The 23968-nt window shown below is 37.6% G+C and overlaps 1 protein-coding gene across 1 annotated transcript in view; it reads right to left on the bottom strand.

Moving 5' to 3' along the window:
• The window catches only part of LOC127418653 (rho GTPase-activating protein 39-like), a 133746-nt gene that overhangs the window by 57279 nt on the left and 52499 nt on the right, over window positions 1–23968 (bottom strand). Inside the window, exon 2 of the mRNA XM_051659312.1 lies at window positions 15665–16090. Coding sequence (XP_051515272.1) covers window positions 15665–16090 — 426 coding nt within the window. The remainder of the gene's footprint in view (window positions 1–15664; window positions 16091–23968) is intronic.

The raw sequence follows: 23968 nt of genomic DNA, 5'->3' as shown, positions 1-23968 counted from the left end.
GCCACAATGAGCGGTGAATTAGCGGTTATCAGTATCGGCCACAATGAGCGGTGAATTAGCGGTTATCAGTATCGGCTACAATGAGTGGAGAATTAGTGGATATCATATCGGACACAATGTGCTGTGGATTATTGGTTATCAGTATCAAACACAATAATCTGTGATTTATTGGTAACATTTTTACAGCCCACAAAATTAGCTCTATAGTTTGCTCTAAAATATCAAACATGTTCGATATACACTGACTAAATAGATTCATAGTCTAAGGGTAAGAAATCAGAGTCTGTGCTCATCATTTACTATGTGATTTTCCGTGAAATCTGTCAGCCCTGACAGGTCCAAATCTGCAGACTTGACCCGACAACCAGTACCGACTCGACCCAATTGCGAATCAGGCTAAAATCGGTGTTAAAGTTGGGAAGTACTATCCATGCTTTACACACATGCAGGAACATGGGCACACAAACAAGTTTCCTTTCCCTGAAGCTGAAATTTCTGCAGGTCAAATATTACAGTGCCCTCACAGAGGAGAAGACAATAAGCCAAACATCTCAAAAACCAATAACAGAGATGATCTGAAAGGCAGGGACAAGAAAGGACATGTGCATTTAAGGAGTGAGAATAAAGCATTTGTTCATGGGAAGATGGATGGAGACAAAAAACAAAAGCACGCATAGATGAAAAAGAATGCAACAACAAAAACATGCAACAGGTGAACTGTCATGAGCTGATCTGCACAGATTAATAAAACAAGATATTCTTCAAACATTGCACACCACTAAAAATACATTCACTGAAAACAGACACACACATTCACACACTCCCTTGCCACTATGAAACTTTTTCAACATAGAACTATCACAAACAACTTTCATCCAGCATTAATTTTTGTAGATTGATTTCAACTAAAGGTTTAACAGTGTGGCTCGATGGCATTATTAAAATATTCCTCTGTTTGTTTAAACAGCCCATCCAGCCCAACACAGCAACTATGACTCAGCCAATGGCATGAGTTTGGGGAGGGCCTTCCTGTTTGTACAACCAATGGAAGATGAGGATTGTTTCCTGAAATCTGTTTGAAAACAGTGATTATTTGCGTGATTCTGTTCGATGATGCTAGTGGCGCAGAAATGACACACTCATCAGGATAGCCTGGTTCTTGTTCCTCTGCTAATCCATGGAGATCTTCTTGTCTCCATACCCTTGTGTCCATGTCTTTCTCTGCTGTGATGTGGCTGCTAAAGGGGGATGAGTGCTTAAACCCCTTCTTTGTTCTCACTTCTAATCTGAAAGGATTTCTGCCTTCTACAGGAGGATATAATGCAATGCAATGTATGAGACAGATTACTGCTGCCCTCCCCAATCTTCTTTACAAGAGAAATCTCACAGTAAAAAAAAAAAAAAAGAGAAAGAGAGGAGGACAGTGATAGGAAAGGAGAAAGAGATAGAAAGAGAAGACACACTGTAAAATGTTAAAGAGCATTTTTACCTGGTCTAACCCTTAAAAATGTGTTTTATTGGTGTAACCGAATGTATTCCAGCAGGGTTGCTGCAGAGTTTTTAAAATCAAATATAAGACTTTTTAAGACCTTTTTCAAGACCTGAACAAATAAATGTAATACCGTATCCCCATATCAAAATAAACGACACGATCTCAAAATAAATCATGTATCACAGACTCTTAGTTAAACAGGCAGGGGCACACATTCAACATGGCCTTAACATTATTTATCAGTAAAACAGGATAGGATATATGCAAGTTTAAAATACTCAAGACATGTTTTCCACAAAACAGTACACAGTATATCACATTAAAATTGGCTTATGCACCATTATATAAACAAATACAAATTAGAGGTTGACCGATATTGGATTGTGCTGATTCGATAATGTGTTGAAAGAAAGCCAGTTAGTCTGCCAATATTTTTAAATTGTTAGCCTGTGATGGGGAGGGCCAGACAGAGGCTACAAGAGTCCAAATGTAATTAAATTCCAGATGCACTTCATGGTGAATTGTTTGCTTATTCAAACAAATAAGGGATATAAAATGTGCATTCCTACAATAATCTACAACATATTACAATATAAACAATTAAAAGTAAACATTGTCATATTTCATCAACATTATATCATCATCATCATCAGTTAATCTTTAGTGATAGTTTGTCATAAATTTCCGATATGGCTTAATGATTGTGAACTGCTCTGCAACAGCTGGAAACAAACACGTGCCCCCGCGTGCTTGGAGAAAATACAACAGAACCGAGTTTTCATTTTCTAGGACGCAGTGCATGCATTTATTTAATTAAATCATATTCTTTTGAAGTTTGATAATCACATTAGGTCATATCACAATTCCTGTCTTTCCGCCCCCAAATTTAAGACCTTTTTAAATAAAAATTAAGACTTTTGTTGTATCATTTAAGATATTTTATTTATTTTTTTTTCCTTTTTCTCCCAATTTGGAATGCCCAATTCCCAATGCGCTCTAAGTCCTCGTGGTTGCATAGTGACTCGCCTCAATCCGGGTGGTGGAGGACGAATCCTAGCTGCCTCCGCATCTGAGACCGTCAACCCGTGCATTTTATCAGGTAGCTTGTTGAGCACCTTACCGTGGACACATAGCGCATGTGGAGGCTTCACGCCATCCACCACGGCATCCACGCACAACTCACCATGTGCCCCACCGAGAGCGAAAATCACATTATAGCGACCATGAGGAGGTTACCCCAAGTGACTCTACCATCCCTAGCAACCGGGCCAATTTGGTTGCTTAGGAGACCCGGCTGGAGTCACTCAGCACACCCTAGGATTCGAGTTAGCGAACTCCAGGGGTGGTAGCCAGCGTCTTTGCCACTGAGCTACCCAGGCCCCCCATCATTTAAGATATTTAAGACTTTTTATGACCTTACATTTTGGAAAACTGAATTTAAGACATTTTAAGACTTTAAGGATCCGTGGGAACCCTGTCCAGTTGATTCAGTAATGTTAAATAATATTTTTGACTTGAATTAAACCAGTTCATTTAGATGTTACCACATGAAGCACATTTAGGTAACTTGAAACATCATTTAGCACTGAAAAAAAAAAAAGTTAAACTAAAAAATGTGCTTCATGTGTACTGTATGTATGCAGTACAAATGTGTCACATCTAAATTAACTGATTTTATCCAATTCAAAAATTCTCACTAAAACAACCTAAATACATTAGGTTACACCAACAAAACTAACTGTAAGGGTTAGAGCAGCTAGAAATAGCTCCTTAAGGTAACAACAGCAGGTTACCACATATTATAAATCTCTCGCTTTAGTAAAAGGTTGAGTCATGGGACCCCATTTTTTTAGGACTAATCTCTTAACACTCAACACGTTACCCGCCAGACAGAACTTTGGAGAATCTTGGAATGCTGTCTAGGTAGACCACTGGCTAGGTTTTAAGTAGCACTGCAACAGCTAATTGCTAAAATCGCTTATAATCGCTAATGAAAATAATCAACAATGCACGTCATTATAGATTTGTTGAATATGTGCACCGTATATGGAGGAACTCTGTCAGTGATGTTACTTTACAGTAGTGAATAATGCGTTTACACGATAAAACTCATTTGAAAAATGGCGAGAAAGAGTTGGAGGGAAAAAAAAGTTTTCCGGTTTTTGTGTATTTGCATATTTTTCATTGTGCGCAACTGCTTGTCTTTATCACAAGTGAGTCTCTATTTAACTTCGCTGAGTGAGCATGCATGAATCTGCGCCAATTAAACTGATAGCATTCTGATGAAACAGATTAAACATTCGAATAAAATACAGGAAATAAAATGTCTCATCTTAGAATCCTCTTTCCCCGTGAAAAGTCGAAAATGGCTCACACACTCTCAAGAGCACAGCACGTGTCATCTCTCCACTGTACATCACACTGACAAATAAACACACTCGATCCAACACACTTTATGAACTATACTCATAACATCCTAAATGACATCAACAGCGAAAAGAAAAAAAGCTCAAAATATAAAAAGTGTCAATTGTGTGCATGTTGCTGTCAAATATAACATTTAACAACATAAACCTATTACAGCATGAGTTCATTTATATACCTACTGGAATATTACAGGTGACACAAACAGCAAAATGACAGCATAAATGAATTACAGTCACTCTACTCACCTTCAGCTGAATACACACTGGAACACATGAAAATAAGTCACACAATAGTGAACGTGTGTTCAGGGCCAGAATGAGTGCTCTTTGTCCATCTCTGGCAAACAAATCAACACACACACACACACACACACACACACGTGTCTCACTGGCTCTTCATCCTCTAAACCCCCATATTAAAGCTTAATATAACAGCACATACACAGCCAGATGTGTGGATAATACCAGCAGTCCTTTCTAAAATGCATGACATGCAAACAGAACCAACACTTATGCACATACTTGCTGCCTACCTAGACAGCATTTGTAGGCATCATACAGTAGGCATGCTTCAACCGTACGTACAAAATTTCATTAGGAACGTTCAACTCAAACGTTCAGTATGTGCATTTAATGCCCAAAAAAATTATGTCTAGGTAGGCTGCATACCAGGTTTTAAGTCATTAAAAGAGCCCCTGACCTTTTCCAGAAAGAGCATATACACAACACATTGAGTAGACCTCTTACCCTCTCTGACATCCATAGGCTATGCAACACATGTGCAAGTAGAGAACCAGGTTTCCTCCATGACCTACCATTTTGTAGTGTAAGTAGTGCGAGTAGTATGTTTACACTGGAAATGCAACAAAAAGAAGTGTACTTTAAGTACCCGGATGATGCACTTTTTCAAATGTCAAAACGAAGTGTGGAATGTTGGACACTTCGTGCACTCAGTGCATGCGGCTTGCCGTACAGTGGCAGGGGCAGTGTTACCTGGCTGCGTTGCTGATTTGACAAATCAGTTGTAAATAATGAAGAACGTAGCAGCTAGTGAAACTTCTGTGTAGACAGCACCTTGCATATGTAAGCTGAATGCTTTACCATCATCACGCTGTGTGAATATGTTCGTTGTTTGAGATACAAGTGATGATCTGAGGTCCGCTAATGCGCTAAAGACACATCACGCACTATGGAAGCGCTTAAAATGTCACTTCCGTCAGCTGTTAAATGGCAAATGATTCCGTATAGTAACAAACCATTAAGTGTTCCATTTGGGACAATACTACAATTTGAAAATTCATACACCATACGGTTAAGTGCATAGTATATTTTGTAAGTGCACAGTGTGTCATTTGGGACACAGCTCTAAAGTTCTTTTGTTTTTTTTGGTGTTTGTTTAAGGGGCGTTGATGTTGTATTTTGGCTTCACTATACGCAATGCATTATTTAAACTTATATTAACTGACTGATCTCAGTTCAGAACACTTTGGGCTGTCAGTAAAGGATTAAACTTTCAAGACACGGTGTCATGAGACAAAACAACATGGCGCCGATCACAGCGGAGTTTGTCGTTGGGAGAAATGCCAACTAAACTACATCTGGTAAGAAACCTATCTGTAATTATGTTTTTACACTGAAACCTGTTCGAGTCAAAAGACTAGAATCTCTAGTTTCATCCGATATGCCATTTTGAGCGAAAATTTGAGCGAATCATCACGAAATGCCATGCTGTTAAACACAATGACCACTGACGTGGACTATAAGCCAATTTTTCCTTAGAAATTCTACATTTACTGTGCATTATCACATTGATAATCAATGGGTTCATCCAAAAGCTGAAAAATGTTGCTTTCAGAGGCATTATATAGAGTTAGGATGAAAATAAGGTGCATTTCAAACTGTTCTGAGACCAGTGCAGACAGACAGCACACTGAAGGGTAAGTCATTCAATAAATAGGGATCAAGGGTGCATCCTGTAGCTTTCTATGCAGCTAAGTGCATTCACTCCTAAAATCTGACCAAAAGTTCAGTTTCAGGCTGCAGATGATGTTTGGATCACTCAACATGTTTGGCAGACATGGGACAATGGTAATCAGTACTTTGATTTAGAATTTATAATGCTAAATTTGATTTGAACATGGTTGGCAGTGATTGGATGATGCTGGACATTACTTTGAATCAGAATTATTTATGCTATTTCTGATTGGTAAAATGCTTCAGCACTGGCAATCACTTGTTTGTTTCACAGTGCAAAGAGAGACAACAGTTATGTGACATAAAAGTCAAATCAAGTCAAATCAATACACATTTTTCCAAAGCAGCTTTACAGAAAATCAGCGGTAATGTCTGTAATGTCTCAAAAACATGAATAATCAACACTCCTGGAAACATAATAAACAATATATTGCATCGTATCGTATGCATCGTATCATGGTTTATTGGGGCTTGTTTTAATCAAGAGCATCTGATTTAAGCAATCGTGTGAAACAGTTATTCACAATCTGTTTGTGTTTAAAAAAAAAAAAAAAAAAACCCAGGCAATTAAGCCACATCTGTTTATAACATATAACTCCATTCTGTATACAAATTAACAGCTTTTAGTCTGAGTAAAACAATACGCCCGTTTTAATCTATTCATTTATTAACGTTAGCGACTGTCTTTATCTGTGGATATTTCAAAAATGTGCATACCTCTTTGCAATGTATTAATTATATGGTTCACAGACAGTTTGTTTTATGGTGATTGATGGTGGCGTAGTGGGCTAAAGCACATAACTGGTAATCAGAAGGTTGCTGGTTCAATCCCCACAGCCATCACCATTGTGTTAAGGCACTTAACTCCAGGTTGCTCCGGGGAGATTGTCCCTGTAATAAGTGCACTGTAAGTCGCTTTGGATAAAAGCGTCTGCCAAATGCATAAATGTAAATGTTTTTACTGCGAGTGAGGAGTTGCGTTTAACAGCGGTCTAGAGTTTGTTAGCACACTAATATTATGATGGGACAAAATATTTAATCTGGCTGCATATGTAAAGGCAAAATACTCTGAACAGGCTACTTTAAAACGCATCTACCATCTCTATGACTGATGTTTTCATACATTTGTGTGTATCATTTGTGTTTTGGTGTGTGTGCGTTTGATCGGCCAACATGAATTATGTATAAATTATGCATATGAGTCGCTTCTGACTAGAAGTTGCAGAGCCTTTCAGACGATGACTTTTTTTTACGTATATTCTAGAAAATACGGTAATCTTCAGGCAGTCATATGATCTCAACATGGCAACGTGCATTAATGTGTGCCCAGCATCATAAGTAGAATAAATGTTATGTGTGTGTAAATCATTTTAAACACATTTTCCAAAATTACTATTCCTTTCACCACCACAAACAATATCAAAACTAAAAAAAAAGCATAAAAAATGAGATAACCATGTCAACTAATTGACTAGATGGTTGTTGGACAACTAGTCAAGCATCATGCACCATCCCTATAACTCACATTACACAAAACAAGAAAATATGCAAGAAAGAGATGTTTAAGAGACGATGGTGTACATTAAATTAAAGAAAGAAAGGGAAAGAACAGTTTTACACCACAAAATCATTGCAATCTACAAGAGCTGGTATAATACTAAAAGATCTCAAATTTAAGGAGTTGGGAGTCTGTGTATGTGTATGTGTCCCACCCAAGAAGCTACAATTAGCAAATGGGTATTAACACACCATATTAAGTACCGCAGAGAAAGCGCATTCCAGGGTGTGTTAACGGGTGTGTTAACAAGGAAAAGTGTGTGACCATTTAAGGCTGATTTTCTTAGAAGGGTCTGCTAGGCACCTCTCTCTCTCTTCTACACACAGTGTTCTTCCTAGCTGGCACTCTACCAGCTGAATGGTGTATCTGTGCCAAAACAGTTTCAAGAGTCCAAAATGAAGAAAATATTACAAGATGAAAAAACGTTGAGAGAGAACAGAACACGCGTGTTATTTATACCCACAAAAAACCTCAGGCCTCATCAGCGGTGACCCAGAAAGATGAAGCGTGACATCATCAAATTGTGTTAGACAAAATAACATTGTCATAGACGCAAGGGGCACCTTTTCCATCGCAGCAGTGACTCATGCAGAGGATCTGGGTTTTCTATGAAACATATACTGTGGTTGGAAAGATAACTACAGGAAAGATCAGCCTTTCCTCAGTGCTCCTCACACCACAAGAGAACTAAATAAAACTCAACAGCAATTCACACTTTGGTCTGAAACAACTTCATATTGGCGCCAATCGGCAAACATGGTGGTTTTGTAGGCCTGCAAATTTGAGTGCACAATCACTTTTTTTTTCTTTTTTTTTCCCTTTTCACCCTCTTGTTCTCTTCTGTTACTGTCTGTGAGTGTTATAGTGTTTTTTGTTTTTTTTTTGCTTTTTGTCTTGTTTTTGTTATGTTCTTTTATAATGACAAGCCTGTATAAGACATCCTTCATTATAGACCGGTCTGTATTTTAATATAATTATAAATTACCGCTGCCATGCTAACATGCAGACAAAACCTGGCTTTAGCTGCTTCCAGCCATATACAGTTGAAGCCAGAAGTTTACATACACCTTAGCCAAATACATTTAAACTCAGTTTTTCACAATTCATGACATTGAATCGTAGAAAACATTCCCTGTCTTAGGTCAGTTAGGATCACTATTGTATTTTAAGAATGTGAAATGTCAGAATAATAGTAGAGAGAATGATTTATTTCAGCTTTTCTTTCTTTCTTCACATTCCCAGTGGGTCAGAAGATTACATTCACTTAGTTAGTATTTGGTAGCATTGCCTTTAAATTGTTTAATTTGGGTCAAACATTTTGGGTAGCCTTCCACAAGCTTCTCATAATAAGTTGCTGGAATTTTGGCCCATTCCTCCAGACAGAACTGGTGTAACTGAGTCAGGTTTGTAGGCCTCCTTACTCGCACATGCTTTTTCAGTTCTGCCCACATATTTTCTAATGGACTGAGGTCAGGGCTTTGTGATGGTCACTCCAATACCTTGACTTTGTTGTCCTCAAGCCATTTCGCCACAACTTTGGAGGTATGCTTTTTTTTTTTTTCATATGAGCTTAACATGCAGAAATTACATAGTTATATTGTCACAGTCAGGTGCCTCAGCCAGTCGCTGCTGGCATCATCCAAATCAGTGAAGTTGCCAGGGTACCTGAAGCGGGAGCAGGAATACAGAATGTGGTCGGCCATCAGCTCCTTGCCGTTGCCGCATTCGCAGATTGGGTCATCAGTGAGACCCCACTTGTTGGTGGCCCGGACACGGCCATGTCCAGTTCTTAGTCGGTTCAGCTTGACCCAGGCTTGTCTGGGTAGGTCATTTCCAGCAGTTTTGTTAGATACTTTGTCAATAAACTGTTTCAGTCTGTGGTTGTTATTATTCCATGCGTCTTGCCACTTTTTGTTAGCCCAATTGTTGCTATTGTCATTATTTGCTTCTTTCAGAAGGTGCCTCATTGTGTTAGAAGGTGGGTGCCGGTTTTCTAGACGGAGGATCGTGGTGTTCCAGTTGCAGATGGCATCGTGCGGCAGGTGGTTGGGGTCATCCAAGGTTTTCAGTGCAAGGTTGATGCAACTTGCTTCTCTGTGAAGATTTGGTGGAGAGATGCCACTGAGAATCGGTAGCAGCTCAGTGGGCGTAGATCTAATGCACCCAGTGATAATACGCATGCTGTTGTTCAGGGCTGTGTCTACCTTCTTCGTGTGGCTGCTGTTGTGCTAGGCAGGAGAGCAGTACTCAGCTACCGAGACTCATTTGACTGTGGATATAGATACTTGTCTACCTGTTTCCTCCAGCATCTTCACAAGGTCCTTTGCTGTTGTTCTGGGATTGATTTGCACTTTTTGCAACAAACTACGTTCATCTCTAGAAGACAGAATGCATCTCGTTCCTGAGCAGTATGATGGCTGTGTGGTCCCATGGTGTTTATACTTGCGTACTATTGTTTGTACAGATGAACATGGTACCTTCAAGCGTTTGGAAATTGCTCCCAAGGATGAACCAGACCTGTGGAGTTCCACAATGTTTTTCTGAGGTCTTGGCTGATTTCTTTTGATTTTCCCATAATGTCAAGCAAAGAGGCACTGAGTTTGAAGGTAGGCTTTAAAATACATCCACAGGCAGGGTTGGGAGGGTTACTTTTGAAATGTATTCCACTACAGATTACAGAATACATGCTGTAAAATGTCATTTGTAATGTATTCCGTTAGATTACTCAAGGTCAGTAATGTATTCTAAATACCTTGGATTACTTCTTCAGCACTGGTAGATTTTTTCACTTGTTTTGACTATAAAAACTCTGCCAGTACAGTAAGACAAAATACACATGTTAAAAATACATTATCTGAAAAACCTAAATATCTTATGCAGTGTTGTTTCTAAAACAAGATTAATCAAATTGATCTTGTTTTAAGGCTCTTTAGATATTTGTACAGGAAAACAACACAAAAATTATCATCAAGAATACAATTTTTGCCCTAATATCAAAGGTCTTACTAGAAAAAAAGAAATTATGATCCAACATGAATTTTCTTGATATTTCTTCATATGATCGTGTCTGGTAACATGTGCATGTAAAATGGCTAGTAATAGCATTTTAGCTTAGTGTAAAGCTGACAATTTACACAAGGTTTATTTCTATTCCAAACTTACTTCAGACTTACTTCTCTGTCTGCTCATATGACTGTAACACATCATAAAGTGTTTCACCGCTGTTCAAATGCACTTTGAATCGCATCATTTATATGTATAAATGTTTTCCATCTGAAAGGACTAAATATTAAATTAAACAAATGACAATAAAATGCAAAGTAATCTCTTCAGTAATCAAAATACTTTTTGAATGTAACTGTATTCTAATTACCAATGATTTAAATTGTAACTGTAGTGGTATACAGCTACTTATATTTTGTATTTTAAATATGTAATCCTGCTACATGTATTCTGTTACTCCCCAACCCTGTCCACAGGTACACCTCCAATTCAGTACACCTCCTATCAGAAGCTAATTGGCTAATTGCCTAAAGGACTGACATCATTTTCTGGAATTTTCCAAGCTGCTTAAAGGCACTGTTAGCTTAGTGTATGTAAACTTCTGACCCACTGGAATTGTGAAATAGTCAATTAAAAGTGAAACAATCTGTCTGTAAACAATTGTTGGAAAAATGACTCATGTCATGCACAAAGTAGATGTCCTAAACAACTTGCCAAAACTATAGTTTGCTAATATTAAATCAGTGGAGTGGTTAAAAAATTTGTTTTAATGACTTCAACCTAAGTGTATGTAAACGTCTGACTTCAACTGTATAGGCACAGCAGCTACTGTAACTGTTATTGTGTGTATGAGAGAGAGAGAGCTGGACAAAGAACAAAGTGATACAGAGAGAGAGTTCTTCTTTACAGTGCGTGTAAATTCAGAATTTCAGTGAATTCAGTGCGTGTGAAGTTTCCAGCTCTCAGCCACAATAACACTGGTACATACCTCAGCGTATAAATACTTCTGCCAACAGGTGTGCCATAGAGACACAGAGAGACAATGAGGCAATAGATTTAGTGTCGATCCTCTCAAGGATTTTAAGGGTAAATAATCAAACAGTTTTTAACTTAAACATACTGCTGATGAAAATATGATGAGAAAAAAAAATAATACTGCAAGATATTAACAATACACTATCACTGTTTATTTATTTTATTTATACAAATGTTTATTTTTTACACCATTTATTAAGCTTTCTTAATGCTAGTTAATAAAATGCAGGTTTATTATTATTAGTAGTATTAGTAGTAGTATTAGTATATGTTGAAATTAACTTGAACCAAGATTAATTAATGCTGTAAAAGTATTGTTCATTGTTAGTTCATGTTCACTAATGTTGTTAACCTTTTTGTGAAGTGTTTCCAACAAAACTTTAAATATATACACAGTATAGACCTATATATATATATATATATATATATATATATATATATATATATATATATATATATATATATATATATATATATATAAATGACTCAATTCAATTTAATGTAATTTTGTTGTGAAATTGAATTGCGTAAATCTTACAATAATTTTTTGAGTGCATGTTTAAATAGATAAGGATTATACAATTTTTCAAAACATTTGGTTAAGTCTGTTACAGATTAAAACATGTTTTTGTTATTTTGAACATTATAGTCAACTAAAATATATTATATTCATTGACTAAAATTACATGTCATTTTAGTCAGAGTACAACTGACTAAAATGAATGAATATGTTTTGATGAAATACTGACAAAATCTAAAGGCCATTTTCATCATAAGACAGAAATGATGACTAAAATAAAAAACACTACTGCCTCTTAAAGGAATATTCTGGGTTTAATACAAGTTAAGCTCAATTGACAGCATTTGTGGCATAATATTGATTAACACAAACATTTATTTTATAAAATTATAAGCTTCACATTTCTGCCTTAAAACCCTCCAAACATTGGCCCCATTCACTTCCATTGTAAGTGCCTCAATGTAACCTCGATTTTTTTCATTTTTTAAAGAAAAGGAGGGACGAGTTAAAATAAATTTTTGTGGTAATCTACATTATGCCACAAATGCTGTCTTTTAGCTTAAAGGGATAGTTCACCCAAAAATGAAAATTCTCTCATTATTTACTCACCCTCATGATATCCCAGGTGTGTATGACTTACTTTCTTCAGCAGAACACATTTGAAGAAAATTAGAAAAATATCTCAGCTCAGTAGGTCCTTAAAATGCAAGTGAATGGTGATTTCTCATTTGAAGCTCCAAAAATCACAGACAGTCAGCATTAACGTCATCGAGCTGTTAAATTAATGTCTTCTAAAGCGATATGATCGCTTTTGGTGCGAAAAAAGATCAATATTTAAGTACCTTTTAACTATAATCCCATGCTTCACAAGAGGGTTGAGTCCAAGCGGGCTCTCGTGTGACGTATTCACGTTCTCATGGATACCGAGGGAATTTCATGTTCTCCACTTAGTTGAGACATCCAGGTTAAGCACACAAACACACCATTGTGAGTAAAGAAACCGATAAATACAGATTTACATCAAAACCATCCAACTGTACAGCATTCCTCCTTCTCACTTGTAAACAGCGCTGCTCTTCGGCTGTGATGCACGTGCATCAGTTCTCACGTGTTTCAAATGCCATTGCCATTACGTCACACGCGCATACCGCTGCCAACCTGAAGCATGATTTAGAGTTAAAAAGTACTTAAATATTTATCTTTTTTGTCCCAAAAGTGATCATGTTGCTTTAGAAGACATTAATTTAACCGCTGGTGTTGTATGGATGAAGTTTATGCTGACTGTCTGTGATTTTTGGAGCTTCAAAAGAGAAATCTCCATTCACTTGCATTTTAAGGAGCTACTGAGCTAAGATATTTCAATTGTGTTCTGCTGAAGAAAGTAAGTCATACACACCTGGGACTTAATGAGGGTGAGTAAATAATGAGAGAATTTTCATTTTTGGGTCTACTATCCCTTTAAATTGTGTTGAACATGGAATATTCCTTTAGGGTCTAATTTTGGCCAAATTCTATGGCACCATCCCACATTTCGTGGGGAATGTATTGCCCCTTGGATTAAAAAAATAAATAAAAAATCCAAGATGGCGGACGAGGTGAACAAAATGTAGACTATGACTAAATGTATATTTAATTCAGTTCTAAAAAGTATTGATAAAAATTAGGGGTGGGGATTAATCGCAATCTTAATTTGAACGATCTCGATATTCATTCTGAAATCCCAAGATCGATCTTTCACTCAATGTGCAACCCTCCACTACAATGAGAGGAAATCACTTATATTTGCAACCAAATTTTGCGCTATGCGACTAAAGTGAATATACAGTATTTGGCAACTGACTGGTAAATGTTTAGATTTCACTCACCAGTAATTGTGTAGTTTAGTTGTGACGTTTTCAGCAGCGAGATCCTTTCACAGCATGTTGAGAGTAAAAGTTATTCTGCGTAATGTGTGTTCAAGACAAGGTCCACACAACCTATTTGTCATTGAATACTGTCTCTTTAAAACCCTTTCTGTTGATTAAAAACAACTACAAAAAAACATGTAATATAATCATGCATCACACAGATGAGTTTAAGCCATTTGAGTCCTGTCTAGTTAACATGCGCTCATTTAAAGGCGCTGTTCACAGAAATGCAGTTTTTTGTTAAGGAGACAGTACCAGTTTTAGCACATGTTCAACAAATCAATGTAAATATTTGTGAATAGTACAAATTATGCAATTTGTGACCAAAATTATGAAAAATTAATAAAATATAATTAGTAAAATAAATATTTTCCTAATGTACCTAGTTAAAAGGTCCCCTGCATAATTAACAGCATTAGTTGGGAGATCATTTATTTTATATGTAAGCAAAAGGGACATTATAACTGAAATAAACCCATATAAATCAATATTGAATCGAAATCGAATCGAGAGCTTGTGAATCGGAATCGAATGTGGAAATCTGTATCAATACCCAGCCCTAATAAAAATAGTGGAGTGTAATTTAAATGAATAATTTTTCCCAATGCTTATTAGAGTTTCACATTTTTAGAATGTTAAAGGTGCTCTATAGAAATCGATTGCAATTCGATTCTTCCAGGAGCACTATTTGCGCAATGCACAGAGTTGCTACCCATGCAAAGTTTTCAAGCCATGTCCACAAAAATACACTTTTGGTTGAAAAGTTTTCACATTGTATTTTATAGCCTCAGTCCGCGGTAGGTTTGCCACCGTAAGTATTAGCATCAGCTGTTTTCCAATGTAGCGATGCAAAAACTCAGGAGTAGCAACACTAGTCCAAAAAGCATGCAAGGATGCATGCATGGACAATCCAAATAGTGAAGAAAATAGTACGGCATCTCTTGCATACTATTTTTAACATACTGTACTATGTTTTGGTATGCACTATGAACTAATCCTAATCTTGCAAAATGCACATTATGTGTGTGAACTGGGAGGCAGCTATTGCTTCCCAAAAGACAAAAAACAAGGTTTTCTTTCTGCAGTTCTAACCAACAACATATGCAGAGCTAATGTGATAACAAGGCCGCAGTGAACCGAGTGACAAAGAGGCTAAAATGTCTGTCAGCTAATAGGTTAATCTGCAAGCAGACTACAGACAGACTTCAACAGTCTCTGGCAGTGAGGAATCCCATTAAACACAGCCATCAATCCTCCACAATGTTCATGGTCACAGAGAGCAGTGATCCATTTGAAATGAGAGTAACTCGCATGTGTAAACAGGGTCCAAAAGGTATTGGGATTTGACTGAGGTGGTTGAATGTGGTCGAAAACACATGTGAACACATTGGGCTCATAGTATAATGCTTCTCCATTCAAATGCATTTGAACAGCAGCAAAGCACCACCTGTTCACCTGTCAATCAACCACTGCACTAAAACAAGAGTTGTAAGCGTTCCCGTTTATGTGCGGTTTTAAAAGGAAATAACCATCCGATCAGAAAATGTGAAAATGCATACATATACAGCCACACTAACTTAAAATTCTTCAGTGTGGCTGATATCAACATGCAGAGACACAGATGAGAAGCGCACACATCTGAAGCTCAGTTAATACAGGTATTCCACTAAAATCACTGAGAAATCTGCCCTTAATGTCATGTTTGTGTTTTTTTGCAAGTATAACCAGGAGACACAGTGCTCTCTTTACCTATTTCCTTGGCTCCTTTTCTCCAGGCTGTCTCCTTTCCCCCCAGAGGATGGTGTCTCCCTCCCACTCTCCAGCTCCTGTGTGGGTGAAACCATTCCAGGCAAGGGGGTCCGCTTGCCGTCTACGAGTCCCCTCTGGAGCCTTCCTTGAGCCCTGAGCTCGGCCTCTGAACTTCTCTTCATGGCTTGGAGTTGGGCTAGTGGCACTATGTCACAGTCTTGAGGTCTGTGCCAGACCGTCTGTTGGCTCGTACAGTTGTAGTAGTAGAACCGATTGTTATTACTGTCGAAAAGCTCCCACCACTGGTTGCCGTCCGACTGGCGGACAGGGGCGGCGGGTGGCGGTTCCCACCCGCACTCGCCAGTCAGTAGGTTGACATACATGCGCTCCCTGGAGCGGGGCTCCACAATCTCCACCCAATCAGACCTGAAGAAAGGAGACATGGGTAATGTAGTCAGAATATTAAAGTGATATTAAGCTCATAGATTATACATAAATGTTTGCCAAATTATTTTTATGTTAGAGGTGGTACGACAACAACGACTTGAATTCACTTTACACAAATCACAAGTAAAATGGCAGATTATGAGTCCATAAACACAAACTTTTTGCCCTGCTCCTCACACAACGCTTTCTTTTGACATTTAAATGCTTTTACTATAGTGCATGACTGGGAAGGTGATCCATTCTAACATTTCCATTCCATAAGCAGCTATGTATATTTACAAGTTTGTTCAATTGCAATCAAGTTGCAGTGCAAAGGACCGGGTACAAGTCCAAAAGTGCTCGAGTTGACACATGAGCCAAAAGTGTCATAGAAGCACCACATAATGACGTGGTTGTTTGAGCAATTGCTTTTTTCACCTCACATTTGCTTTTTTGACACTACCGATTAGGTTAAGGTTTAGGTAAATTAAAACTTGACAGCGCTTCATCCTTAAAGATCTCATCTGTTAAGGAAAGCATTTAACTCGCTTTTAGCACCACTCAGTGGACATTTTACCTCTGAACTGCTGAGGTGCATGTAATGAACCACATGATGTCATTTAGCAAAAATGTTGCCACAGTCATGCAATTTTGATGAAATCATGCTAATACAGTGAATGCTTTAGAAGAAATTCAAACAACTGGTTTTGTTTGCAGCTTGTTTAAAATGAAAATGCAGTGCAACAAAACAGCATTTTATAAATACACTCACTGTTCACTTTATTAGGAACACCTGTACACCTAATTATTCATGCAATTATCTAATCAGCCAATCGTGTGGCAGCAGTGCAGTGCATAAAATTATGCAGATATGGTTGAGGAGCTTCAGTTAATGTTCACATCAACCATCAGAATGGGGAAAAAATGTGATCTCAGTGATTTCGATCATGGCATAATTGTTGGTGCCAGACGGGCTGGTTTGAGTATTTCTGTAACTGCAGATCTCCTGGGATTTTCACACACAACGGTCTCTAGAATTTACTCCGAATGATGCCAAAAAAAAAAAACATTCAGTGAGCGGCAGTTCTGCGGATGGAAATGCCTTGTTGATGACACAGGTCAACAAAGAATGGCCAGACTGGTTTGAGCTGACAGAAAGGTTACAGTAACTCAGATAACCACACTGTACAATTGTAGTGAGCAGAAAAGTGTCTCAGAATGTCACGTCGAACCTTGAGGCGGATGGTCTACAACAGCAGAAGACCACATCAGGTTCCACTTCTGTCAGCCAAGAACAGAACGTCAGTGGAAGAAAATAGTATCTTAATGAGATATTAATAAGATAGGCCTGTCCGCATCATCCACAAATCCATGTGATTTTGTTTTTACGCTTTTATATATACAGTATTATACTGTGCATGCTATTTTCCTTTTCAACTGGATAACTAATAAATGTGACAATCCCAGGTAAAGTGACAGTTCACTTAAAATAAACGTTGTGTATGAGATAATTTATTTATTTTATTTTGTTTTGTTTTTTTAACTGGGAACAACAACAACAAAAAAGATATCTGGCAGAATTTCCAGGCTGCTCTTTTCCATATAATGAAAGTGGATGGTGACCGAGGCTGTCAAGCTCCAAAAAAGACAAAATTGCACCATACAAGTAGTCAATAAGAAAGACACAGAAAAATAGAATGGATGATAACAGGACTTTCATTTTTAGGAGTATCATGCTTTTAAATGCCCCTTTTATATGACAAAGTTCCATTTACATTAAAGACAAGACAGCACAAATGAATCAAAATAATGCTCTCCATGACTCTTCAGGACTCTTTTGGACGGCTGAAGAGAGCTCCAGTTGGCCTACATACTTCAGTCTCCACACTGAACAGTGTGTGCAGGTGTGAGCCAGGAACCCCTCAAAATACAGTGATTTAACCCAGTTCAAACTGAACACATGCATATGATAAAACTGCCACATCAATCACTCATCTTGCATGTACGGTCAGACATACATTCATTAATGCACTTTTTTCCCACTGTCTTTTTCTGGAAGGTGTATTGAAACTGCTAAGAGACAGAACTCTCAATCATGGTTCATGGCTAGGCACATGGCCCAGGGATGAGAGCCATGAATTGTTGGTAGGAAAGGGAACCTGGCCCATTGCCTGACCTGCACTGCTCTAATCTCCTCTCAACAATTTAGAGTTACTGTACAACAAAGGATCTGAAGATTGAGATTAAGAGACCTATCTTCTGATACAGATGGCCAACTACAAGCACAGCACACAGAGATTGTGCTAAACTTCAAGAAGTTACACTGTTTCAGTGTAAATAAGTAATTAAATTGCTCAAAGAACATATACAAACACAAGAAAACAACTGTTCAGAGCAGCAAGACACCTGTTGTAGTCTCTCAGGGAAACTGCAAAAAAAAAAAACCTTTTCTTACTCAGTACCTAAACACCCTAAAAAAGTCGTATTTACTTGAGAAGAAAAATGGATTTAGATATCTAGAATTGTTTTCACAGAAATTTATGTTTTTGCTTAAAACAAGACCATTTGTCAATGGGTAAGCTAAAAAAAACTAGAACTCCAATTATTCTACCCAATTTTACTTCAAGTAAATGTATCTTGTTTTAAGAATGTTTAGATAGTTTTACTGGAAAACACGACAAAAATAAAATGATTAAAAAATGATTTTTTGCAAAATGATATCTTTTAACAAATATTTTCTTTAAGTGCTGGTCCAAAAGACAACGATTTTATGTTTCTCAAATGTTCCCTTCGCCATTTAAAGTACGATGACATCACTGACACAGTCATGTGAACCATAGGGCATTCTGGAGTCTATGACACACCACAATAAACATACAAGTGCAGATGATATGATATATAATACTGTGCAAATGTCTTAGGCACTTAAGATGTTTCACAAAAGCATTTGTCTTATGATGGTTATTTATATCTTCAGCTTTAGTGTGTCAATAGGAAATATAAATGTTAGACTCCCAAACATTACTTTTGCAAATAGAAAAGATTAGAATAGAAGAACGGGGAGCCCTGCAACAGATGTCATGTCCCCCACAAATCCCCACACTGAACATCATGTCAATCTGAGATTACATATAGAGACAGAAGCAATTGAGACAGCCTAAATAGATAGAAGAACTGTGGTGAATTCTCCAAGAAGCTTGGAACATCCTATCTGCCAACAACCAAGAAAAACTGTGTCCAGGTGTATTTAGGAGAATTGGTGTTGTTTTAAAGGCAAAGGTGGTCACACCGAATATTGATTTAGCTTTTTTATGTTTACTGGACTTTGTATAACATTAAGTGATAAATGAAAACTATTTATGTCATTATTTTTGAAGACATCCTCACTATGCAACATTTTTCACAAGTGCCTAAAACTTTTGCACAGTACTGTACTCCATCAAGAACTATTTTAAACAGCGTTTTGCTATTTCTTTGATAATTATTATACATACAGCTTTGACTTCATATTAACTGAGATACAACCTAATATTAAACATTCTTATTTTATATTAATTATTAATTATACATTCTTAGTTTATATTAATATAAATTTGAACAAACCTCACAGACATGATATGCGTTAACTACCCGCATGCCACTACACAGCATGCACTAGCTCTCGGCTAAACTGTAACAAGTGAACATGTGCAGTTGTTATCTTAAGTAGCTTTTTCTACCAGATCTGACCCTTGAATATAACTTTAATTTGTGCCACCTAGTCTATTCAGGTTAATTCAGTGATATTAAATAATATTTTTTACTTCAAAAATAATAATCGGTAACACTTTATTTTAATGTGTCCTTGTTACACATATTACATGTATTTACTATAGTAATAACAATCAATTATGCATAATTACAAACAACTAACCCTAAACCAAACCCTTAACCTAACCCTAAACCTACAGTAAGTACATGTTGTTAATTAGTAATAATCAGTAATTACTTGTGTAATTACACTGTAACAAGGACACATTAAAATAAAGTGTAACCAAAAAATCATTATGTATCATGTAGATGTTAATAAATAAAGCACATTTTGTAGGTTAACTGACAAAACATTTTATAGCGTACTAAAGATTTTCAAATAGCTTAAGAGCATTATATTTACAACCCAACATACAGCATATTGTGTCTTATGTCACATAGCGTCATATAAACACCACACATATCCATAAGCAATATAAATATAACTACACTTTTCCAGCATGCTTTAATTATTTCAACTGTCACAGAGTACACACAGGACACCACATAGCATAATTACTGTAGGTTCTCCCTGTTGGAAACCACAAAAACTCACAATTTACCTTGTGTTGAAGTCATGATGAGGCTAATGTTCAGAATCCACATCAAAATCCACACAGAGAGAAGGTTTATTCTGGAGAATCACCATGTGTGTACAGTACGTGTGTGTTAAACCACAAAGAGCTTCCTCTATTGACTCAAGTAGGTAGAGATGAGAAGATAGTGTTTATGTGTGTGTGTGTGTGTGCACCTCCGCTGTGAGGGTCTTTCCAGGACAGTGAGTCAGACCTACCCTATCCAAGCACGCACATTGAGGGCCATCTGCTGTGTTTGGGGTCAGCAGTGAGCTCACACTGGCCCTGTAATCCCAACCACACACCCCTGAACCCCCCCCCACCCCACAACCCCACCCCACAACCCCACCCCCACCCTACAGGGCATGTGTTGGGAGAAGTATGAGTCTGTGAGAAAAGTTAAGAGAGAGAGAGAGAGACAGAGAGAGAGAGCAAATCAAAGTTGTGATCTGTGAACAGAGGGCTCTGAAATAAGACCTCTTACTCAGTACGTTTACATGCAGTTATAATCAAGTTAGAGCAGGTGTGTGTAGTCGAGCTACTGTCTTAATCTGTCTGTCCAAGTTCTGTATGACACAATGCATAAATGCATATTTGAAGTAAAGAGTCTGCTGAGGAATTGCAGGTAATACCTCTGTCTTTCGGAGCACACGGACAACGACAAGGCCAATTGTGGTCCGATTAATGTGTAGACATGCTGGATGAAGCCGAGCTACAGTTGCAATATCTAGGTCTGTTAGACTTCGCAAAAAACACACTTGCGTAAATTTTATTTCTGACTTCAGCGTTTACATGCATTTTAAAAAGATACGTTTTCTGTTTAGTCTGAATTCGGATTTTAAACTGCATGTAAACAAACTGGCTGAGAAATTACAGACTCCCCAGAGGAAAAATGGATCCCCGTATTGATATATTTTTCATATCATGTCCTACAGTTCAATAACGAAGAAGCAAATAGCCTAAATAAGCTCAAACTAGACCGGAGTTTCTCATGTCAGTCAGAGCCGCGTGGAGACACCCTGACTCGCGTGATTAATGATTTAGTCTCCTAGACATGCTACTTCTCTCTCTGATACTTTTGCCGCAGTTTCAATCGCAATCTAATTATGATATGATGTATGGCGATATATACTGAATCGTTGCATATGGTATATTGTATACTGCGAGATGTATCACAATGCGAGGTGGTTGCCGATACTCAATGTGAACGCAATATGGACAAGCCAGCAAAGACTGAAGGGATTATATATATGTGACACAGGAACAGTTCCCAGAACAGCGGAGAGAGCCACAAAGCATGGTGTTATTGTCTGATCACACAGAACCGAAACCACCAAGAGTGTCAATGAAGGACTGTTGCCACACACGCACAAACAGCATGGAGTTCGCAGCACGATGCAGTCTGCCGTCGCAGGACAAAACCCTGTATTGACAATGTCGCTGAAACTGCATGACAATAATCAAACGGTGATGGTTCTCAGCTGGTTAGATGGTTAGCCAGCTGGTCTCCCAGCCTGACCAGCTGACAAGTGCTCAAAACCCCTCAAAAACCAGCAAACAGGCTAGCCTGACCAGGCCAGCAAACCAGCTCATTCTTTTTTCCAGCAGGGTATGATTTTGTGGAGACTTCTAAAAACCTCTCACCAACAAAACTCTCACAATCACACGATGGAAACAAGGCTGTATTGTTTGAGACATAACCCACTGACTATATAAAGATGGTATTTAGCTTGAGCTGCAAAAGAAACTCTCAATATAAAAGTTCACATGGAGCCTTTGTATCTGTGTGTGCTTCAAAGGAAAATATGCTTGTATTTGGAGATGCTGACACCAGAACAACTTAAAATTTATCCCAGATAATTTTGTGAGATGAAAAGAGGTCAGCCTGTCATAACAAATATTAAACTTGTTAGGGAAACAGTGTTTCTGAACTGTATTAAAGGGATAGTTCACCCAAAAATGGAATTCTTTCATAATTTAATCACCCACATGCCATTCCAAATGTGTATGACTTACTTTCTTCTGCAGAACACAAAAAAAGATTTTTAGTAGAATATCTCAGCTCTGTAGGTCCATACAATGCAAGTGAATGGGTACCAAAATTTCGTAGCCCCAAAAAACACATAAAAGCAGCATAAAAGTAATCCATATGACTCCAGTGGTTTAATCAATGTCTTCTGAAGCGATATGATAGATGTGGGTGAGAAACTGATAAATATTTAATTCCTTTATTCCTATACATTTTCCTCCCTGCTCTGTCTATTTCCACTTTAACTTTCACATTCTTCTTCTTTAGTTTTTGGTGATTCACATTCTTTATACATATCACCCTCTACTGGGCAGAGAGGAAAATTTATAGCAAAAAAGACTTAAATATTGATCTGTTTCTCACACACACCTATTATATCACTTCAGAAGACATGTATTAAACCACTGGAGTCCTCCGAATTACTTTTTTTCTGCCTTTATGTGATTTTTGGAGCATCAACATTTCGGCACCCATTCACTTGCATTATATGGACCAACAGAGCTGAGATATTCTTCTAAAAATCTTTATTTGTGTTAAGCAGAAGAAAGAAAGTCATACATTTCATACTGTATATAATATGGAATCGAAATCAGAGGCGAATCACAAGCTCATTTGCATGGAAAATAATGAGTGGCAAATTTGTGGCAACTCTGCAGCTAGTTTGCCAGAACTCGAGATTTTTTGTAAGGGTATGTAATTAGATAGGAAGTGAGGCATTCTGAACAACAAAGATAAGCAATGCAAGAAATGTGCTATTTGCAAAAATACATTTATTGCAAAAATAGTCATTTTTATTTATAAGCTTTTTGGCACTTTTTTGGCAATATGACAGTAAAGAGGAAATTATTGGGGAGAGAGCAGGCAAATGAGTGATTCTCACAACCTGTTAAGTGGGTGATAACAGACCAATATTTAAGTCCTTTTTTACTCTAAATCGCCATTTTGACCAGCCCTCCTATGTGTGCTCACAAAAGGACAGTGTTCTTCTTCTTCTGTTTTTTGGCGATTGCCTTCTTTGTTCATATCGCCACCTACTGGGCAGGGACAAGAAAGAAAAAAATGGAGGGATGAGGGAAAGGAAAGGAAAAAAAAAACATATTTGCACAACAGCCCAGTTAGGTGGCGATATGCATGAGAAAACAAAATAAGAACACCTCTCGTGAATGTGAATAGGAGGGCTGGTGAAAGTGTATATTTATAGTATAAAGGACTTAAATATTGATCTGTTTCTCACCCACACCTATCATATTGCTTCAGAAGATATGGATTTAAACACTGGAGTCGTATGGATTACTTTTATGCTGCCTTTATGTGATTTTTGGAGCTTCAAAGTTCTGGTCACGATTCACTTGCATTGTATTGATTTACAGAGCTGAGATATTCTTCTAAAAATCTTCATTTGTGTTCTGCTGAAGAAAGAAAGTCATACATATCTGGTATGGGATGAGGGTGAATAAATGATGAGAGAATTTTCATTTTTGGGTG

This window comes from Myxocyprinus asiaticus, chromosome 28, assembly GCF_019703515.2.
Source record: "Myxocyprinus asiaticus isolate MX2 ecotype Aquarium Trade chromosome 28, UBuf_Myxa_2, whole genome shotgun sequence".
In the NCBI taxonomy this organism is placed as follows: domain Eukaryota; kingdom Metazoa; phylum Chordata; class Actinopteri; order Cypriniformes; family Catostomidae; genus Myxocyprinus; species Myxocyprinus asiaticus.
This window is presented reverse-complemented; position numbering and strand designations above follow the sequence as displayed.